This window comes from Equus przewalskii, chromosome 2 (genome assembly GCF_037783145.1).
Source record: "Equus przewalskii isolate Varuska chromosome 2, EquPr2, whole genome shotgun sequence".
Classification (NCBI taxonomy): Eukaryota; Metazoa; Chordata; class Mammalia; order Perissodactyla; family Equidae; genus Equus; species Equus przewalskii.
Genome location: NC_091832.1, coordinates 12,070,158 through 12,087,897, shown reverse-complemented (window position 1 = coordinate 12,087,897; position 17,740 = coordinate 12,070,158). Strand labels below are relative to the sequence as shown.

Sequence of the window (17,740 nt, the reverse complement as noted above, 5' to 3'; positions counted from 1 at the left end):
AACAGTACTTGCCTTAGAAGTTGAAGCAATAGGTGATTTTTCAGAAGAAAACACAAGGTATTTTGTTAGCATTTGAAAAAGATGTCCCTCCCTGAGCCTCCTCCCTCCTCAAACTCACTCTCCAGGAAGATCTCATCCCTTTCCTGACCTCTGTTATCATCTGGATTCCTAGACTCATAGCTGCAGTCCTAACCTTTCTCCCCAGCTCCAGGCTGACCTGTGTCCTACTGCCTGCTGGACGTCTTCACGGAGCCCTCCAACTCCACACGCTCCTGCTGGAATCATCCTTTCCCACTCCCAGACCTCTTCTTGGGCTCTCTTCCTTGGTGAATGGCCTTAGGCCAAACAGCTGGGAATCACCCTTGATTCCTCTTCTCTGTCCAGCAACCAGTCCACGTCTGTTTGCTTATCACTGTATTCTCTGCACCACACACAATGGCTAGCACATAGTAGGCTCTCCATAATATTTATTGAAGTCGGTCATCTTTTGAACAAATATTTATTGAATGCCATGATAAATAAATGAGTGTAACCAGTTACCAAGTCCTGTCCATCTTGCCCCCTAAAGAGTCCTTCATTCTGGTCTCTTTCCTCTCTAACCTCACAACCCGCCCCTGGTCCAGCCCTTTTCAGTTTCCTGCCTTTGCCTTCCAGCTGTTGTCCCTCACTCCAAATGTTTACTCCTCCAATCCTTTCTTCTTGCAACATCCAGAGTAATTTTTCAAAAAAGGAATCTGTTTTGTCAATCTCTGATTTAAAACCCTTTCATGAATCAAGAGATATTAAGGAGAAATATATTACTTAAAATTACAAAGGTAACCATTAAATGAACTAAAAATAATGATAGAAATAGATAGGACCAACGGAAGAAGGGAAATACCAAGCGTAAGTGAGGTAAGTCATATTTACCATAATAGGAAGTCAGTAGACAATTTTTAAAATTAAGAAATAGTGGTACAGTATAAACCCATGTAGTGTTATAGGTATAAACATTAGAAAAAACATTCCTAAAAGTGGTTGCCTCTGGGGAGTGGGACTAGAAGTGGGAAAGGATAGGGCATCTTTTCATTGAAAATCCTTCTGTAACCATGGGCTGGAATTACTTGGATTAAAATCCAAAATCAAGCCAAACCGTGAAAAGTTTTTCATGGCTCCTCATTGCCTCTGGAATAAAACCCAAGCACCTTAGAATCCTATTCCTTTACCTTGTTACTCCAAGTGTGGTCCCTGGACCAGCAGCATGGCCATCACCTGAAAGCTTGTTAGACATGCAGAATCCCAGGCCCCACCCCAGATTTGCAGAACCGTAATCTGCATTGTAACAGGATGCGCAGATAATTCTCATGCACAGTCAAGAATCATGTATGACCTGGCCCTTGTGGACCTCTTCAGCTTCAATACTGGTTGCTCTTCATTGGCCAGAACTTTACTTTCCACTTCTTTAGTCTAAATTCAGTGGCCACACTGGGGTGAATGTGCGTGTGTCAGTGACCAGCTAAATTCTAATCACTGTTTTGGACCCAGCTCATCTACTCCAGGAACCCTTCCACAACCCTCTGCAGCTCTGTTACTACTGTTCCTTAAATTCCCACATTTCTAACTGACGGAAGATGCTTAGCCTTCATTCAGCAAACACTTCTTGGGCGCCTGCTGTGTGCCTGGCTGGATTCAGTGCCAGGGTGGGGAGAAGGCGTTGAGCTCTCCGAGGGCTCCCTCAGGTACAAATGCAGCATCGCCCAGCCCGACGCATTCCACGACCAGAGGTAGTGTGCGCAGCACTCGAATACACACACGCACACGCACACGCACACACACGGTTGCGCGGCTTTTCTGAGCATTACGGCGCCCTCCTCCCGCCCCCGCACGGCGCGGGCTAGGAGCCGCCGGTTCCGCTCCGCACTAGCAGCGGAGAAAGGAAGACCTGGGGGAGCGGGATCCCGGCGCCCGGTCGCCCAGCCTTGTTCAGGCTTAGGCCCGCATGGAGGGGACTGCGGAGTCCCAGACGCCTGACCTGCGAGACGTGGAGGGCAAGGTGGGCAGGAAGACGCCTGAAGGGCTGCTCCGCGGGCTGCAGCGAGGCGAGTGGGAGCCGGGAACCTCTGGCGCCCTGATGCTCCCAGGGGCGCCCAGCACGGGCCATGGCCTGGGGGACAAGATCATGGCGCTGAGGATGGAGCTGGTGAGTGTGAGCTCCACCTGCCAGTGGGGCGGAGCCCCCTCCGCGTAGGGCCAGACGGGACAGACTCATGCCCCCAGAGATGGGCTGGAGAGGAGGGAGTTAAAATTCCCCGCCTAACTCTTCAGGATCTCTCCCACATCAATCCTTAAAACCTGGGGTCCCTTAATTGCACCCTGTCCCCAAGGGTGAGTAGGGTGTTGATGGGTCCTGAGGGCTTGGGGTGGGAGGCACAGGTTTTTGAAAGTTTTTCCTGCCAAATAATTGGGAGGGGAGAGGTGAGGACTGGGAAGCGCTGAGAACCTAGGGCAGCACAAATCTGCCCCCTACCCCTCGCTACCGCAGCACCTATCCTCCAGCCACCATTATAGGGCAACGGGTTTTTTGTCCTGCAAATTGGGCCCAGGGTTTGTTCCTCTGAGGCCCCGGTGTTCACACAAGATTCAGCGCAGAAGAGATTTGGGTGAAAACTGCCTGGACTAGGGCCACTAAAAACGTCCTTTTTCCCCAGCATCCCCTCCCACCCACTTAAGGTATTTGAAAGTTTCTGGAACCTTAGCAAACGGAGTAGCAGCACCATCGGTGTTGGTTCCGTCACTGACTCAGTTTCCTTCTGGCCAACCCCCCCCCCCCCCCCCCGCCCCCGCCCCAGGTAATCTAGATATTGGGATCTCATCTGTACCTCCTTGGGGAGGAGAGAAGGAAACAGGCATCTTCCCCCTGCCCTGTTGCTGCTGGTCTAGATTCAGAGCTGAGAGGGCAGTTGGGGCCCCCTAGGCTCCCTAGGGCCCCGGTTCCGGTGAAGGGGGTGATTTCCATCTGCCACCACTTTGCAGCCAGCTCTAGGGAACTGAGGAATTGCCAGCCACTTTCTGGCCCAGAACCAGGAACTCACAGTGAGTGTCAGCCAATAGGTCTTCCTTCCTGGAGCCCCACTGTGTGCCCAGCTGTGCCAGGCTGAGCTGTGAGGCAGCAGGGGGGCAGGTCATGGGGGTTCCTGACGACTTGAGAGGCTGGGGACAGCCTTGTGGGCAGAGCAATCAGGGAAGGCTCCCTGGGGGAAGGATTTGAATGCCATGTGTGCACTTGGCCTTGAAGGTTGGAGGTAAGTGCCAGATTCTCCAGAGCAGGGCTGTGACTGTGTCCACCAAGGGAGGGGCCTGGCTTTGGCTCACTGTACTTTTAATTCAAGGCCTAGAAAGAGCCTACCTAGAGTGTCTTGCTTTGGAAACTAACTTTTACCAAGGGCATGTGCGAGGCACCCTGCTGAGCACTTGACAAGATATTCTCTTAATCCCCACAGCAACCTGTTAGGTAAGTAATGAAGAAATTGAGGCACAGAGCGGTTAAGTAACTGCCCCAGGTCATATAAAGAGTAAAGAGCAGAGCCAGGCTTTGCACCCAGAGGATCTGCCTACACTTTACATTTTTCCCATTGAGACCTGCTTTGTGCCAGACACTTGAAACACATTTTATGGCATTGAAGTGAGAAAAGCAGTCCTCATTTTCCCCATCTCACAGATGGAACACGCTGGCAGGTGTCGAGGGGCTTGCCTGAGCTGCCACAGGCAGCCGGTGCAGGAGGGTGCCTGGGCTCTCTCTCTTTCCTGCCTTGGTGGAGATCACCTGTTTGTAAACTTTCAACTGGTACATTTCACTTTTGATTAGATCTTTCTGCATTCTTGACCCAGCCTGGCCTGAGGCCCTGATTAGATCTTTCTGCATTCTTGACCCAGCCTGGCCTGGGGCCTTGACTGCCCAAGAAGGGCATGAGGGAGGGAGCCTTCTGGGGGCCGGAACGGGGGAAGGCTTCTTCTGTGCCCCGCGGATTCCTCCCCCGTTCCTTTCTCCCTCCTTGGGCCAGGATGTCATTGATCTCTTTATGCACTCTGCCCTGCCCACTGCGTTGCACCCCGGGAGGACGGGGGACAGGGCAGGAGGTTTCCCTTGGAGCCACTTGTGGCAGAACTGGTCCAGGCCGTCTAAATCCTGACCTTCAACTGTCCCTCTCCCAGCTCTCCTGCAGGGAGGGGCAGCCTGTCCTTGAGGCCAAGGTCATCCCTGCCTCTAGGCCTCTTCCCTTCTGCTTCCTGCCCCCACTCAAAGGTTGAGTGAACCAGCTAGACTCTGAAATTTGTGCCAAGGGGAAACAATGGCAACCTCCCCTACTTAATCCTCCCACCCGAAAACTGTTGCTAGGACAACTGGCCCCCACGGAGCAGTTTGAGAAAAAGCTTTAGGCAAGGAGGGAGAAGGCCTGGGTTCAAGTCCTGGCTTTGCTCCTAGATCATTTTATGATCTTGAGCAGAGCCCTGACTCTCTCTTGGCCCCAGTTTTTCTGCCTCTTGGAGGATGGGGGTTGGGGGGTTGTGGGGTCGGATGACCTTTAAGAGCCTTCCTAGTAACCATAGTCTGAGGCTCTCAGTCCACCACCAGGGAGGTAGGGCTGGGAGCATCTCAGGGCCTGATTTGGATTGAGTGACGCTGGAGCCATACTTGCGGCCTCAGGGCTGGGCAGAGTCTGATGTGGATTTGTTAAGGGGAGGAGTGGGGAACCTGAATCCCCCTCGGAAGAGAATTGGGTTGGAGTGGCCTCGGAGGCTGCTTCTTTCCTGAGCTGTTTATGCCCTTTCTGTTTCCAAAGGGATGGTGTGAAATGAGTGTTTCTTTTTCTGGCAAGAAAGCCTTGCTGCTTTCTTCTATTCTGGGAAGTGATGCTGTCACAGTCAGGGAATCCCACTGTCACAGGACTATAGAATCTCGTAATCAGATTTGTTCCCATCAACATGGTAAAACCCAACCCCTGAACCCTGGGACCTGCAGAGGGGCCAAGGATAGTCAAGGGAAGAGAACCCCAGAACTGAATCTGACCTACTTAGTCCTAGGCTCAGCACCATAAATGAGCTGGGTAGGACCTGCTCTTGGGGAGCTCACAGTCTGGGTTCAGGAAGGAGGGAGACAGACCAGTAACTCTAGTACAGGAAGATAAGTGCTGCTGGAACCCAGGGAAGGCTTCCTGGAGGAGTCTTCATTATAGAGTGACATGGGCAGATTTGGGCTCTGGAAAGGCCTGTTGGAATTGGAGGAGACACATGCTGTTTCCTCTGGTTGGAATGCCTCTCTCCACTGCTTTGTCTGGCTAAAGCCTACTTAACCCTCGAGTCTCAGCTCATGTGGCTTATTCCAGGAAGCATTTCCTTACTGCCCTGGCTGGGTTTTGGCCCCCCTGGGCATCCACAGCCCTCTGTGTTGCAGTTGTTTCCCCTGTTTGCTACGCTAAATTTTAAGTGCTTGCATCACTGTCTTATCTTACCCACTACACTGTGAACTCTGAGGGCAAGAAATGGTGTCTTTTCGTCCTTTATCTAACACAATGCTATGCCTATAAGAAACAAAAAATATCGTTCCATGACTGAATGGATTAATTCTGTCTTGAGGAAAGGCAGGGAAGACTTCCTAGAGGTGGTAACATTTGAATTGGGCCTTGAAGAATAAACTCAGTGGGAATTCCAGTTCAAGATGGCAGATTGAACACATGCTTTTACTTTCATTCCCTCCTGAAGCTCCACTAAAAAGCCAGTAGAAGGATTATTTTAAAAGCCATGACGCGACTATGACAACAAGAACAAGAGAGATGATAGGAATAAAATGTTGGAAGCTGAAAAGCAGAAGGAAGAGTGGTAACTAATTTAGTAGGACTGAGAAAAGCTGAATTCCTAGCCAACAGTGAGGAAAGCTGAAAAGCAACCCATTTTGCACTACAGAAACCCTCAAAGGTCTCAGGAGTGGGAAGCACCAGGTATTTCTGGAATGGGGGCACAGGTAGAGCCGAAAACGGAAGGGTCAGTGAATGTTTAAGAATCGTTCTCTGAGATCCTCTCCCTAACTGGGCAACCAGGTGCCAGCCACTCCTTTATCCTGGCAGACACTGGAGATCTGTTTTGGAAAGGATAGAACAGAAGGAAGGGAGGAAGGGGAGAACATAGCAGGAGAAGCATTTTTAGTATAAGTTTTGTTTAATACATTTAGTTTGGTCTGACTAGGACTGTTGGTTTCACTGTCAATATGTTTGTCCCCAGTATGAAATAATTGAAGATGATCTCTTATTGTGTCATTAGGAGTCTGTACAGTCTGTGGTATTTCAGTTATTTCTGTCCACATCTCCTTATTGAAACTGTAAACTTACATTAACCATAGTCATATGTGAAGCCAAATACCGCTTGTCAGGCGGTATGCTATGCTTGTTAATATGTTCCTTCCATTTCTTAAACCTTTAAATTAGATAGTATCTTCATTTTACAATGAAGAAGTGAAGGTTTAAAGGGGGAGAAGAATCCAATTTCACATGGCTCGTTAATGGCAAAACTGGAATTTGAATCCAGGTCTGTTTAATTCCAGAGTCTGTATTTTTCTCAAGGCACAAATACTTGGTCTTATTCTGGTTTATCATTGTGGATGTGAGTAAAGCAATTATTTCCTGAATAACTCAATGGACGTTTATCAAGAGACACATATTTGAAAAGAATAGAACCAAAGGTCTTCAGATTGGGAGACACCAAGCAAAATTGAGGGCAAGAGGGATTAAATAAAAATGTACTAAAGGTTGTGAGATACCCCTCCCAGCCTTTCCTCCCACTTGGCTCTGAGGATCTTGGCAGCTTTGCTTCCATGATACTCTGTAGACGGGTTCATCATATTCACCACATTAAACCCAAGAGAAAAAAACCCACAAAAGATGCTGGCTTCAGGCCTTACCCAATCAAACAGCCCAGCCAGGTAACCCTCAGTGAGGCTCAGAGTTGGCAAGCCTTTCACGTGCACAGAGTTCCCAGTCAGCTCTTTGGAGACTACGCTCAAGGGTGGCAGCAGCTAAAGAACGTAAGACATCTGATGAGAGCTTCTGTCTAGACCTAAAGAGACAGAGAAAAGCAATGTGAATGAAATGGAGATAATACAGGGAGATGAGAACTTATAAAAATCATTAATTGTATCCTTGCTCTTTGGAGACTACGCTCAAGGGTGGCAGCAGCTAAAGACCGTAAGACATCTGATGAGAGCTTCTGTCTAGACCTAAAGAGACAGAGAAAAGCAATGTGAATGAAATGGAGATAATACAGGGAGATGAGAACTTATAAAAATCATTAATTGTATCCTTAAAGAGGTGAGAGATAATATTGCAACCATGAACAAAACCAGGAAGCTGTAAAAAGGAAAATATTCAGAGAACTAGAAACAACTCTTGGAAATAAAAATATAGGAAAAAATGAAAAACTCAATGGAAGTGTTGATAATATTAATATATTTCAGAAACTAGGACAAATGCAGAAAGGGATGGGAGAGGAAAAAAAAATAGAGGACCGCGCCAGGAGGCCCTCTAACCAAATAATAGGATTTCCAGAAAGAACAGAATAATATTGGAGGAGAAATAATCATTAAAGAAATAATTAAAGAAAATCTCTCATGGGGCCGGCCCAATGGCACAGTGGTTAAGTTCCCACGTTCTGCTTCAGTGGCCCGGGTTTCACTCGTTCAGATCCCGGGTGCAGACTTACGCACTGGTTGTCAAGCCATGCTGTGGCAGGCGTCCGACATATAAAGTAAAGGAAGATGGGCACAGATGTTAGCTCAGGGCCAGTCTTCTTCAGCAAAAAGAGGAAGATTGGCGGCAGATGTTAGCTCAGGGCTAATCTCCCTCAAAAAAAAGAAAGAAAATCTCTGAGAACAAAAGGACATACGTTTCCAGATTAAAAAGGCCCAAGAAGTGGCCAATTCAGTGGATGAAAATAGACCCACACCGTGGCAAATTACTATGATAATTTAGAACACTGACAACAAAGAGAAGATCCTAAAAACTTCCAGAAATAGTGAAACGATGCTCACATACAAAGGATCAGGAATCAGAATGGCATCAGGGCTAGCCCCAGAAACCTAGTGGTTAAGTTCGGCGTACTCTGCTTCAGTGACCTGGGTTCAGTTCCCCAGCACAGACCTATACCACTTGTCTGTCAGTGGCCATGCTGTGGTGGCAGCTCACATACAAACAAAAAAAAGAGGAAGATTGACAGTGGATGTTAGCTTAGGATGAATCTTCCTCAGCAAAAAAAAAAAAAAAAAAAAAGGGGCATCAGACTTTTTTTAAGTGTGACACTAAAAATTAGAAGACAATGGAACAATGCCTTAAATCCTGAGGAAAAATTATTTTCACCCTAGAATTCTGTACCCAGCCAAACCATGAGCAGTGTGAGGAGAGAATAACAACATTTTAAAATGTGATGTGAAGCTTCAACAAATGTACCTCCTGTGCAGACTTCCCCAGGGGCTGCTGGAGGAGAAGCACCACACGTGCACACATGAAGGAGTAAATCAGGAAAGAAGAAGGCATGGGATCCAGGAAGCGGGATCCAACTTGGGAAAGGTAAAGGGAATCCCCAAGATGATGGGGGGGGGGGTGTCCCTGGAGGATGGCTGTGCAACAGGGACAGATGGGAGCGGATCAGAAGGCTCCTGAAGAGCTGTCTCTCAGAAGATGGAATAGATGGGAGGTAAGGTGTGTTTAAAAGGCTGGAGAAGGAAATTCAGACAATTAGGAGAGAGTTTGGGGATGACTTCCTGATAACTATATAGCAAACTAAGCAAAATATTATTATCCTAAGGAAAACGTAAAGTTGTAGGTAACCATAGTAAACCACCTGACTGAGCTGTGAATAGTATTTCCAAATTCTAAAAAGGTAAACACCGAATAATTATTTTTTTTGTTTTTTTTGTTTTGTTTTTGAGGAAGATTAGTCCTGAGCTAACTGCTGCCAATCCTCCTCTTTTCACTGAGGAAGACTGGCCCTGAGCTAACATCCATGCCCATCTTCCTCTCCTTTATACATGGGACGCCTACCACAGCATGGCGTGCCAAGCTGTGCCATGTCTGCACCTGGGATCCGAACTGGCGAACCCCGGGCCGCCGAAGCAGAACGTGCGAACTTAACCACTGTGCCACTGGGCCGGCCCTGAATAATTAATTTTATTGCCTGTATTGGGAATGTGAGGAGACAGGAAGGGTATGGCAGAGGGTTAGGATGAAAGAATTAAATCCTTAACTTTCTATCGTGTGGGAAGTCAATAGAAAACACCTAAAACTTAAAAATCAGTAAGTGGCACATTATTTGGAGATCAGAAGGTAAATAGCAAAATAAACAGCTAAAAAATTAATGGTAGTTGTCTCTGGAGGGTGGGATGTAGAAGTAGGATGGGGCGATTTGTTACTTTTCATATCAAATCTTGCAGAATTGTTTGCTTCTTTATGTGCATCTATTACTTTGATTAAAAATAAAACAAAACGAAATTTAAAAAGTCGTATGTGGCAGGTCCTGGGATTCTCAGGGAAGTGTGCTGGAGGTGAAGCTGGAGAGATGGACACAAGAGATGTATTAGGACAGGCTTGGAATGCCAGCGGCTAAAGTGTTTAGATTTTGTTCTCTAAGAGCAGGGCAAAGCCCATGGAGGCTCTTGAGCCCGGGGAGGGACAGACAGGTTCAGACTTGTGCTGGGGGAAGATAACTCAGTGCATCTGAGCTGGAAGAGACCCTAGAGGTTACCCAGTAAGTTAGACTTACTCCCAGTACAGACAGGGCGGCTGCTGTGTGGTGGAGGGAAGCCCTGGAGCCCCAGCCAGCGGGATTCTGACCCTTCCAAGCTCCAGCCAGCCCTTCCCTCCTTCAACAGCTGCCACCAACACCCTGAAGGGACTGGGGGACCGGGTTAACTCTGTCCCCCAGCCCCTGCCTCCTTTTGGCCCAGTCCACTTCAAGTTAACACCTGGCCCCCTGTAGACCTATTTGGCTAACCATATCTACGTCTTGCTGGTGAATGTGGACGGGTTCAATAGTTAATACCCTATCTATGAAGTTCAAAACACAGTAGGATCGGATTTTAACGCAGTACTTCACGTTTACTGAGACCTTACTCTGTGACAGGCTTTGTGCTGACTACTTAATAGACAGCATCTCAGAATTCTCACAGCCTGTGAGGTAAGTGATTTCGCCCTGTTTTACAAACAAGGAAACTGAGGCTCAAAGAAGATAAAGTTGCCCACAGTTCTATCTAATCAGTGGTAGAGCTGAGATTTTAAACAGCAATCTGTCTGCCGCTAAAGCCCACATGCCAAACCATTCTTTTTCCATGCTTCTTGAAAGTGAAGCGTAGTTGGTTGGACCACAAGATAGAGGCCTCGGGAAACGTTGGGGAAACCCATGGCCCAGAACCGGGGACTGATTCCTTCTCCCACTCCCCCAGGCTTACCTGCGAGCCATCGATGTGAAGATCCTGCAGCAGCTGGTGACCTTGAACGAGGGCATCGAGGCGGTGCGCTGGCTGTTGGAGGAGCGGGGCACGTTGACCAGCCACTGCAGCAGCCTCACCAGCAGCCAATATAGCCTGACAGGCGGGAGCCCAGGCCGTTCAAGGCGAGGCAGCTGGGACAGCCTGCCAGACACCAGCTCCACTGACCGGCTGGACAGTGTCTCCATCGGCAGCTTCCTGGACACGGTGGCCCCCAGTGAGCTGGATGAACAGGGCCCCCCTGGGGCTCCCCGTCCTGAGATGGACCGGGCAAAGGTTATACCTAGTAGGGAGAGGGCTAGGACTGAGGTGGACCTGACAGCCACAAGGTTAGGGAACTTGAGGGCTGTGTGGAAGCCCCCAGGGGAGGGGCTCCACGGTGCACCTCCTGAGCCACCAGAGGATGAGAGTGCCAAGCTGGGCTTTGAGGCCCACTGGTACTGGGGGCAGTGCCAGGATGATGTGACCTTCCTGTAACAACTTTTCCACCCTTTTGTATTCCTATGGCTCTTTCATCTCTAGGTTCTGGTCTCTCTCAAAATTTGTTGTCCCTCAATCTGGGACTGGGAAGAGGTTGCACTGAAATTAGTTACCATGGAAACCTGCCCTCACCATCCCTCTGGTCCCTGGGGAAGCTCTACCTTTATCCCTCAATTATTGGGTCCCTAAAGCTATTTCCATAGATACATTGACTCTAGAGGCTTGACCTGCCACTCCTGGTGTGATGGTATCTCTTCCTCTTCCTCCTGCAATTAGGTAAGGATTTGAGGGATTTCGGACCCCTCGGAGACCGTTGATGAAGAGATGGGGGTGTAATTACCTCACTCAACATCTAGGACCCTTGGCCCTCCTCTTGGCCAAAATGGAGGATTGTGCAGGGACATGGACGTTCAGGGCCAGCCCTCCATGGCTTGGCCCTCCCAGAAGCCTTTGGGGTCGGTAGAGCCGTCCCTTCCTGTTGGGGAGTGATGTCATTTCCTGCCAGGATGGGTTAGCCTTTCCCTGTACCAGTCCGTTAGTGGTGACACTACAGTATAGCGGTGTCTGAGCCCCTGCTGCTAAGTGAGACTGTACTGTTTATTCTCCATACCATTACTTCTTGTGAGTGGAAACATGTCACCCCTCCTGGCAGGAAAGTTTTACTCTCAGATGTTTGTCAGAAGCGTTCTCACTTTTTAAACAGTGTTCTCATTTTATCCTAGGGGGTCTTACTTCCTGTATGGCCACCTCCCTGTCTGGTACCAGCACTCCTATATCTGTGCTTGTAGGGAGGGAAACTGGCAGGGGCCTCCACTCATGGCTCTCAAAAGTCAGTTTGGCCATCTTACCCTGTTCCTGGGTTGTCCCCATTCTTGTCTTCTGGCTCCAAAGCTGTCTGCCAGGAGCTTCAGCCTTTGTGTCTCCACACCTTCTCGCTTTCCATTTCAGGCCTCAGGCCTTTTATATGCAGATGAGTCCCCCAGCCTTCTCTGCCCACTGCTGATGGGAGCTGGAGGGAGGACGGAGAAGCTGGAGGTCTCTCTCAGAGCTCTGAAGGTGTGCCAGTCTCCAAAGAGGGGAGGTGTCTTCTCTCGTCTTGTGTTTCCCTTCCCCGACCCTGCCCCAGACCTTCCACCATTTGGTCACAGGATGCCTGCTGGAGGCCGGGACACAAGCAGTCCCCTTGTCTGGGATACAATGGAGGGGTGGGGCAGGGAAACACAGAGGCTCTTTGGTCCTAGGACCCATATCCTGGGAGGGGGGAGAGATGAGGGAAATGCTGCTTTCCTTCCTCCCTCAAAACAAGCCCTAGACCCCTGGGACCTGAGGAGGGAGCAAGGGACTGGTGCTGGTTCTGGGTCCCAGGGCCCTAGTGAATTACACCAAAGAAGGAATTCAGGGAAGCTGCCAACCTGGGGTTCAGGGAGGGGACAGGCCTGGGGGCAGGGGCCGGACACAAGGGCTGTGGCTGATGTCAGGGAATGAATGCTTGGAGCTTACCCTTTTGAATTTCAGGGAACTGCCCATATGTTGGTCCCTGTTTTTCCTGGGCCCTGAAACTAGATTATTGACAGGCAAAGAGGAGAGAAAAGGGTGTCAGGTGATCCTTATCTATTTGCTGTGCCCTCCTGAGTTGGAGGAGTCTTCCTCAAATCCTAGAGTAACTCCTGCAGTTTCTCTACTTTTCATTCTATGCTGAGGAAGAGAAGGAAGCCAAGTTGATCATCTCTGCTTCCCGGAAACTCCTCAAGTCTTCTGCAGCCCCCACCCCAGTCTTTTTTGGGCAATACGTTCAATCTGTGGCTCTCCCCTAAAGACCCTCTCTCCTCCTCCCCTCCTTTGAAAGTGATTGGAATCTCTAAAGTATATTCTTAGTCTCTCCTCCTCTGCCACCCACCAGCGCTCTCCTTACTACCCCTCCTGGTCTTGGGCTCCTGACTTCCCCTCAGGCTGGGAATTCAAATACCTTTTTCCGGTCCCTACTCTATTGCCATTTTGTAGTGTGCCCTTTGGTAAACTACTTTCTCACTTGGAAGTCTTATCTTCCTTTTTGAAGCTTATTTATTCATTTAGTCTACTTTTGAGCTGAAGAGGTTGCCTGCCCTCTTGTGGCCATTATGCACCATTGCCAGGGGTGGCTGGATGGAACCTCCAGGCTCACATACTGGTACATCCTTGAAGACGACCAGCGCCCTCAGTGCACGGACGGGCTAGAGAGACGGCCTAGAGAGGGCAGAGGCTTGCCCATTGCCACCCATTGCAACTCTATGGCAATGCAGGTCACAGATCCGGATTTCTTGCCTGCCTGCCCACAGTGCCATCAGTTGGCCAGACTGTTCCCCCACACCACCCAGTCAACCAACAAGCCCAAAGGGACTGAGAGCAATTTTCCTCCTATTTTAATATTCAGGCTCTCACCGTACCCTAGAGAGGCAGCTCACTGTTTAGAGAAAGAGCTCCAGGCTCTGAGGAAAGAGAACCTTGGACCTGGCTTGGGTAAAGGGTGCATGAATCTGGACCACAGATATAAGGAAAATCCATCCTGGACCAGCTGTTTTTCTGGGAAGGGCCAGTAGGCCCAGACATCATGGGGGCAGAGAGCTCAGCATTTCAGAACTGGAGGTTAGAAGTGAGGTGGGGATGGAGAACTTTGAGATTAGGAAATCCAGATGGGTTCTGTGGGGTTGGGGAGCTCCAAGATCAGCTGATGACAGCACAATTGGATAGGCACAGCTGGATAGGGCAGAGATGAGACTGTTCATGGCAGCTGCAGAAAACACGCCTGGGAGGGTAAGGGGTGGCACTGGTTGGGATGTGTCCATCCAGGAGACATGAGCGTGTGAGTGGGCAAGAGCAAGGGTCTGCATTTAGGGTGGGGACGGTGAGGTTGAACACTGGACTGACTGGAAGCTTGGTGGCAGCTGAGGTGGGAAATGCTTGGGGCTTGTAGTGGACACTAGCTCACTATGTGCATGGTGCCAGGCACATCCTGGGTATTAGTGACACTGGAATGAATGAAGGAATGAATGTATGTAAACCCACAAGGAGAGGTGACATTTTTTTTTTAAGTGGGTAATTAGGTAGTATAGGAATTTTAAACATTCTTCTATTTAATTCTCAGCAACCCTATAAACTATGCATTATTAACAACGTATTAGACATTTGCTCAAGGTCAGATAGGTAATAAATAAACTATGTGAACCTTGGTCAGCTGGCTGCAGGGGCTTCCAGGAAGTCTTCTCTGACTCCCCACTCCCCACTCTCACAGACCTTACTCTCCTCGGAGAACAGGTTATGCTGCCCAGTAGCAAGGGCCAGTGTACTAGTTTCCTATAGCTGCTGTAACAAATTTCCACAAATCTAATGGCTTAAAACAACACAAATTTATTACCGTACAGTTCTGGAGGTCATAAGTCTGAATTCAGTTTCACTAGGCTAAATTAAAGTCGGGGGGTAGACAGACATACGTTCCTTCTGGATGCCCCAGGGGAGAATCCATTTCTTTGCCTTTTCCAGCTTCTAGAGGCTGCTTGAATTTCTTGCTTCATGGCCCCTTCCTCCATCTTCAAAGCCAGCAGCATAACATCTTCTCTCTGACCTCTGCCTCCACTCTTCCATCTTCTCTCTCAAATTCTCCTGTCTCCTCTTATGAGGATTACATTGTGATTACATGTCCTTGTGATTACATTGGGCTCACTGGGATAATCTAGGATCATCTCTCCATGAGAAGATCCTTAATTTAACCATCTTTTCTGTTGTATGAGGTAAAATATTCATAGGTTCTGGGGATTCGGACATGAGCATCTTTGGAGGAAGGGCCATTATTTGGCCTACCACGGGCAGAGATGGAGGGTGGGCAGGAGGATGCACTCAGGCCCAGAATGAACCTCCATCCTTGGTCCAGCCTTCCTCCGCCTGGAGTGAGGGGTGGTGTCAAGGGGGAGGTGGCCAGGTCCAGGCCCCATGTCTGGAGAATAGCAAGTGCCTCCTGCGTCATCACTCCCAGGGGGAGCTGGGATTGTTCAGATTTGGGAGAAGTTCTTAGTTTAGGGAACTCTTCAGTCCTGAGACTCTCTGGTTAACATGGTGGAGGGTTCCAGCTGGCTCTGTCTTCAGCATTGCCTCCTCTCCAGAACCATTCTCTGCTCCTCAGGGCAGAAGATAATTACCAGCAAATTAGCCTGGGCTCTCTCTGGAAAGGGTAGATTTGTTGTCTCCTTTTAAAATTATTATTTTTTTGTTCCTTAATAGTTCAACCATGCTGCCCAGAGCATGGTGAATTCTCATCATCAGTTGATACAAGGCCCCTTGCTTTATTTTCTGCTTTTGATCCCAACCCCTGTTCTCATTCCTCTCGCTGACCTAGGTGTACACCCTGTGTTCAGTAAGTTTTTGGATGTGTATATATCTTTAAATACATATATATATAATTATGTGCTTATGTGTTTTAATGTATATAAATGGTATACTTTTACAGTAAGCTAACTTCTATAGTGAATTGCCCCATATTTCAATGATTTAACACAAAGATTTATTTTTCACTTGCACAGGAGCACAGGTGTTCCTGGTTAGACAGCTCTCCTCCCCTGCCCATTTCAGGTCCAGGCTCCTTCCATTTTCAAGTGGTGATAGCCTGATCCTGCATGAGTTCCCCGTCAAGTGTTCCCCCAGTTGTCTTACCATCCATTAATGACCATTTTATGAATGAGCATTTCACTAGGGAATACAAAATGATGATTTTCTAATGCTATTATTTCCTCTTCTTTTATTCTCATTCTGTACAGAGAAACTTTTTCACATCCTCCAGGACTGTTTGGTTTCCCTGAAATAAAGTTCATCCCAGAAGGGCAAGAGAAATGCTTAAATTTCTTCCCTTATTTATCTCTTTCAAAGTTGGTGTCCTTAGCAACGTCGTGTTGAATGATTTTATTTTGTTTTGCTGTCTCTTTAAATTATTGTTGTGAACTTGTAGTTTTGATATATTTAATGTCTCTTAATCATTTGCAGTTATTTTTTGTTTTATATTATATAAAATTTCAAGCATACACAAAAGTAGAGAAAATAGTATAATGAATTTCCATGTACCCGTCACCCAGCTTCAGTGATTATCAACTCATGGCCAACCTTGGTTTATTTATTCCCTCAACTACTTGGTTACTCTTCCCTTAACCAAGATTATTTTGAAGCAAAACTAGATATGATTCCAACTCACCTGTAAGTGTTTTAGTATGTATCTCTAAAAGAAAAGGAGTTTTATTACCATTATTGTACCGACAAATTAATAATTCCTCAATATAATAAAATATATTTGGTGTTCAGTTTTCCCCCATTTTCTGATAAACTTAGAAAGTTTTAATATCGGGGTTAGGCTGGCCTCCCAACAAATTAGGAAGTGTTTCCTTCCGTTTTCGGTAAGCATTTGTGTAAGATTGGTAGTGTTATTCAGTACTGATAGAATTCATCCGTGAAATAATCTGGGCCTGGATTTTTTTTATGGGGAGGTTTTTGATATCAAATTCAATTTCTTTGATATATATATGTAATATACATTCTAAGTTTTGAGTTAGTTTTGGTAGATTGTGTTTCCCAAAGAATTTGTCCATTTCATTTAAGTTGTTGAATTTATTGGCATAAAGTTGGTCATAACACTCCCTTGTTATTTTTTTAATACTCTATTCATTGTAAAATAAAGCACAAATGTAGAAAACATACAAAACAAATGTAAGGGGGCCGGCCCTGAGACCGAGTGGTTAAGTTCACGTGCTCTGCTTCGGTGGCCCAGGGTTTTGCCGGTTTGGATCCTGGGTGTGGACATGGCACCGCTCATCAGGCCATGCTGAGGTGGCGTCCCACATGCCACAACCAGAAGGACCTACAACTAGAATACACAGCTATGTACTGGGGGCCTTCGGGGAGAAGAAGAAAAGAAAATGTAAGGCTTAATGAATTATTCTAAGGCAAACACTGCCCTGTCAAGAACTAGAACCCACCCAGAAGTCATGCGCATGTGCCCGTCCTGATGACAGTCCCCTTCCTCTGCCCTAAGTAACTGTTTCCTGACTGTAGTATTTACTTCTTTACATCTTTTTTATAGCTTTATCATCCAAATATACATCCACAGATACTATACTTTAGTCTTGTCTATTTAAATAACTGATGTCTTTGTCTCTGAATCTATAAATCCCCTTCATCCCTTTCTTAATCCTTACAATTTATTTGTTGAAGAACCTGGGCCATTTGACTTGTCGAGTTTCTGACAACTCTGGATTTTGCTGCTTATGTACTCATGATGCAGTTTTAAATGTTCCTGTGTGCGCAGTATTTCCTGCAAATTGGTGGCTGGATCAGACTCAGATTTGATCACTTTGGCAAGACTATAAAAGGCATATAAATCTAATTGTCTCTATGCTCATGATTTTTTTCAAGTGTTGATGCTTATTACTTGTATCCCTTAATTCATTGAGGATTGCAAAGTGGTGCCATTAATTCTATAATTTCATTTTATTTATTAGTTGAAATATTTTTGTAAGGAGAAACCTTATCTACTTGGTTTCTGAGTGCATAGTTCACATAGGAAAGGCAGAATAAGTGCTTGATTCTTTCCTTTTCCACCAGTTTTCAAGATAATGGATTGGATTCCTATCATCCTCAAAAGGTGGCCATTTAAAAAAATATCATTATGATCTTATGGATTTATATATTTTTGATGGGTTTCAATCAGTTGGAATTGTTGTCATTATTGAAGTGCCAACT

General features: G+C 47.2%; 1 protein-coding gene across 1 annotated transcript; it reads left to right on the top strand.

The window, feature by feature from the left end:
- The first annotated feature begins 1,863 nt into the window (after nt 1-1,863).
- LURAP1 (leucine rich adaptor protein 1) lies at nt 1,864-16,305 on the top strand. Its single transcript, XM_008521537.2, has 2 exons — nt 1,864-2,179; nt 10,463-16,305. The coding sequence occupies exons 1-2, from the start codon at nt 1,979-1,981 to the stop codon at nt 10,982-10,984; spliced, it is 723 nt and encodes a 240-aa protein (XP_008519759.1). The 5' UTR covers nt 1,864-1,978; the 3' UTR covers nt 10,985-16,305.
- The last annotated feature ends 1,435 nt before the right edge of the window (nt 16,306-17,740 follow it).

Coding starts and splice junctions, on each gene's coding strand:
- LURAP1 (XM_008521537.2), top strand. CDS start 1,979: ATGGAGGGGACTGCGGAGTCCCAGACGCCTGACCTGCGAGACGTGGAG. Junction 2,180..10,462: donor TGGCGCTGAGGATGGAGCTG/GTGAGTGTGAGC, acceptor CCACTCCCCCAG/GCTTACCTGCGAGCCATCGA.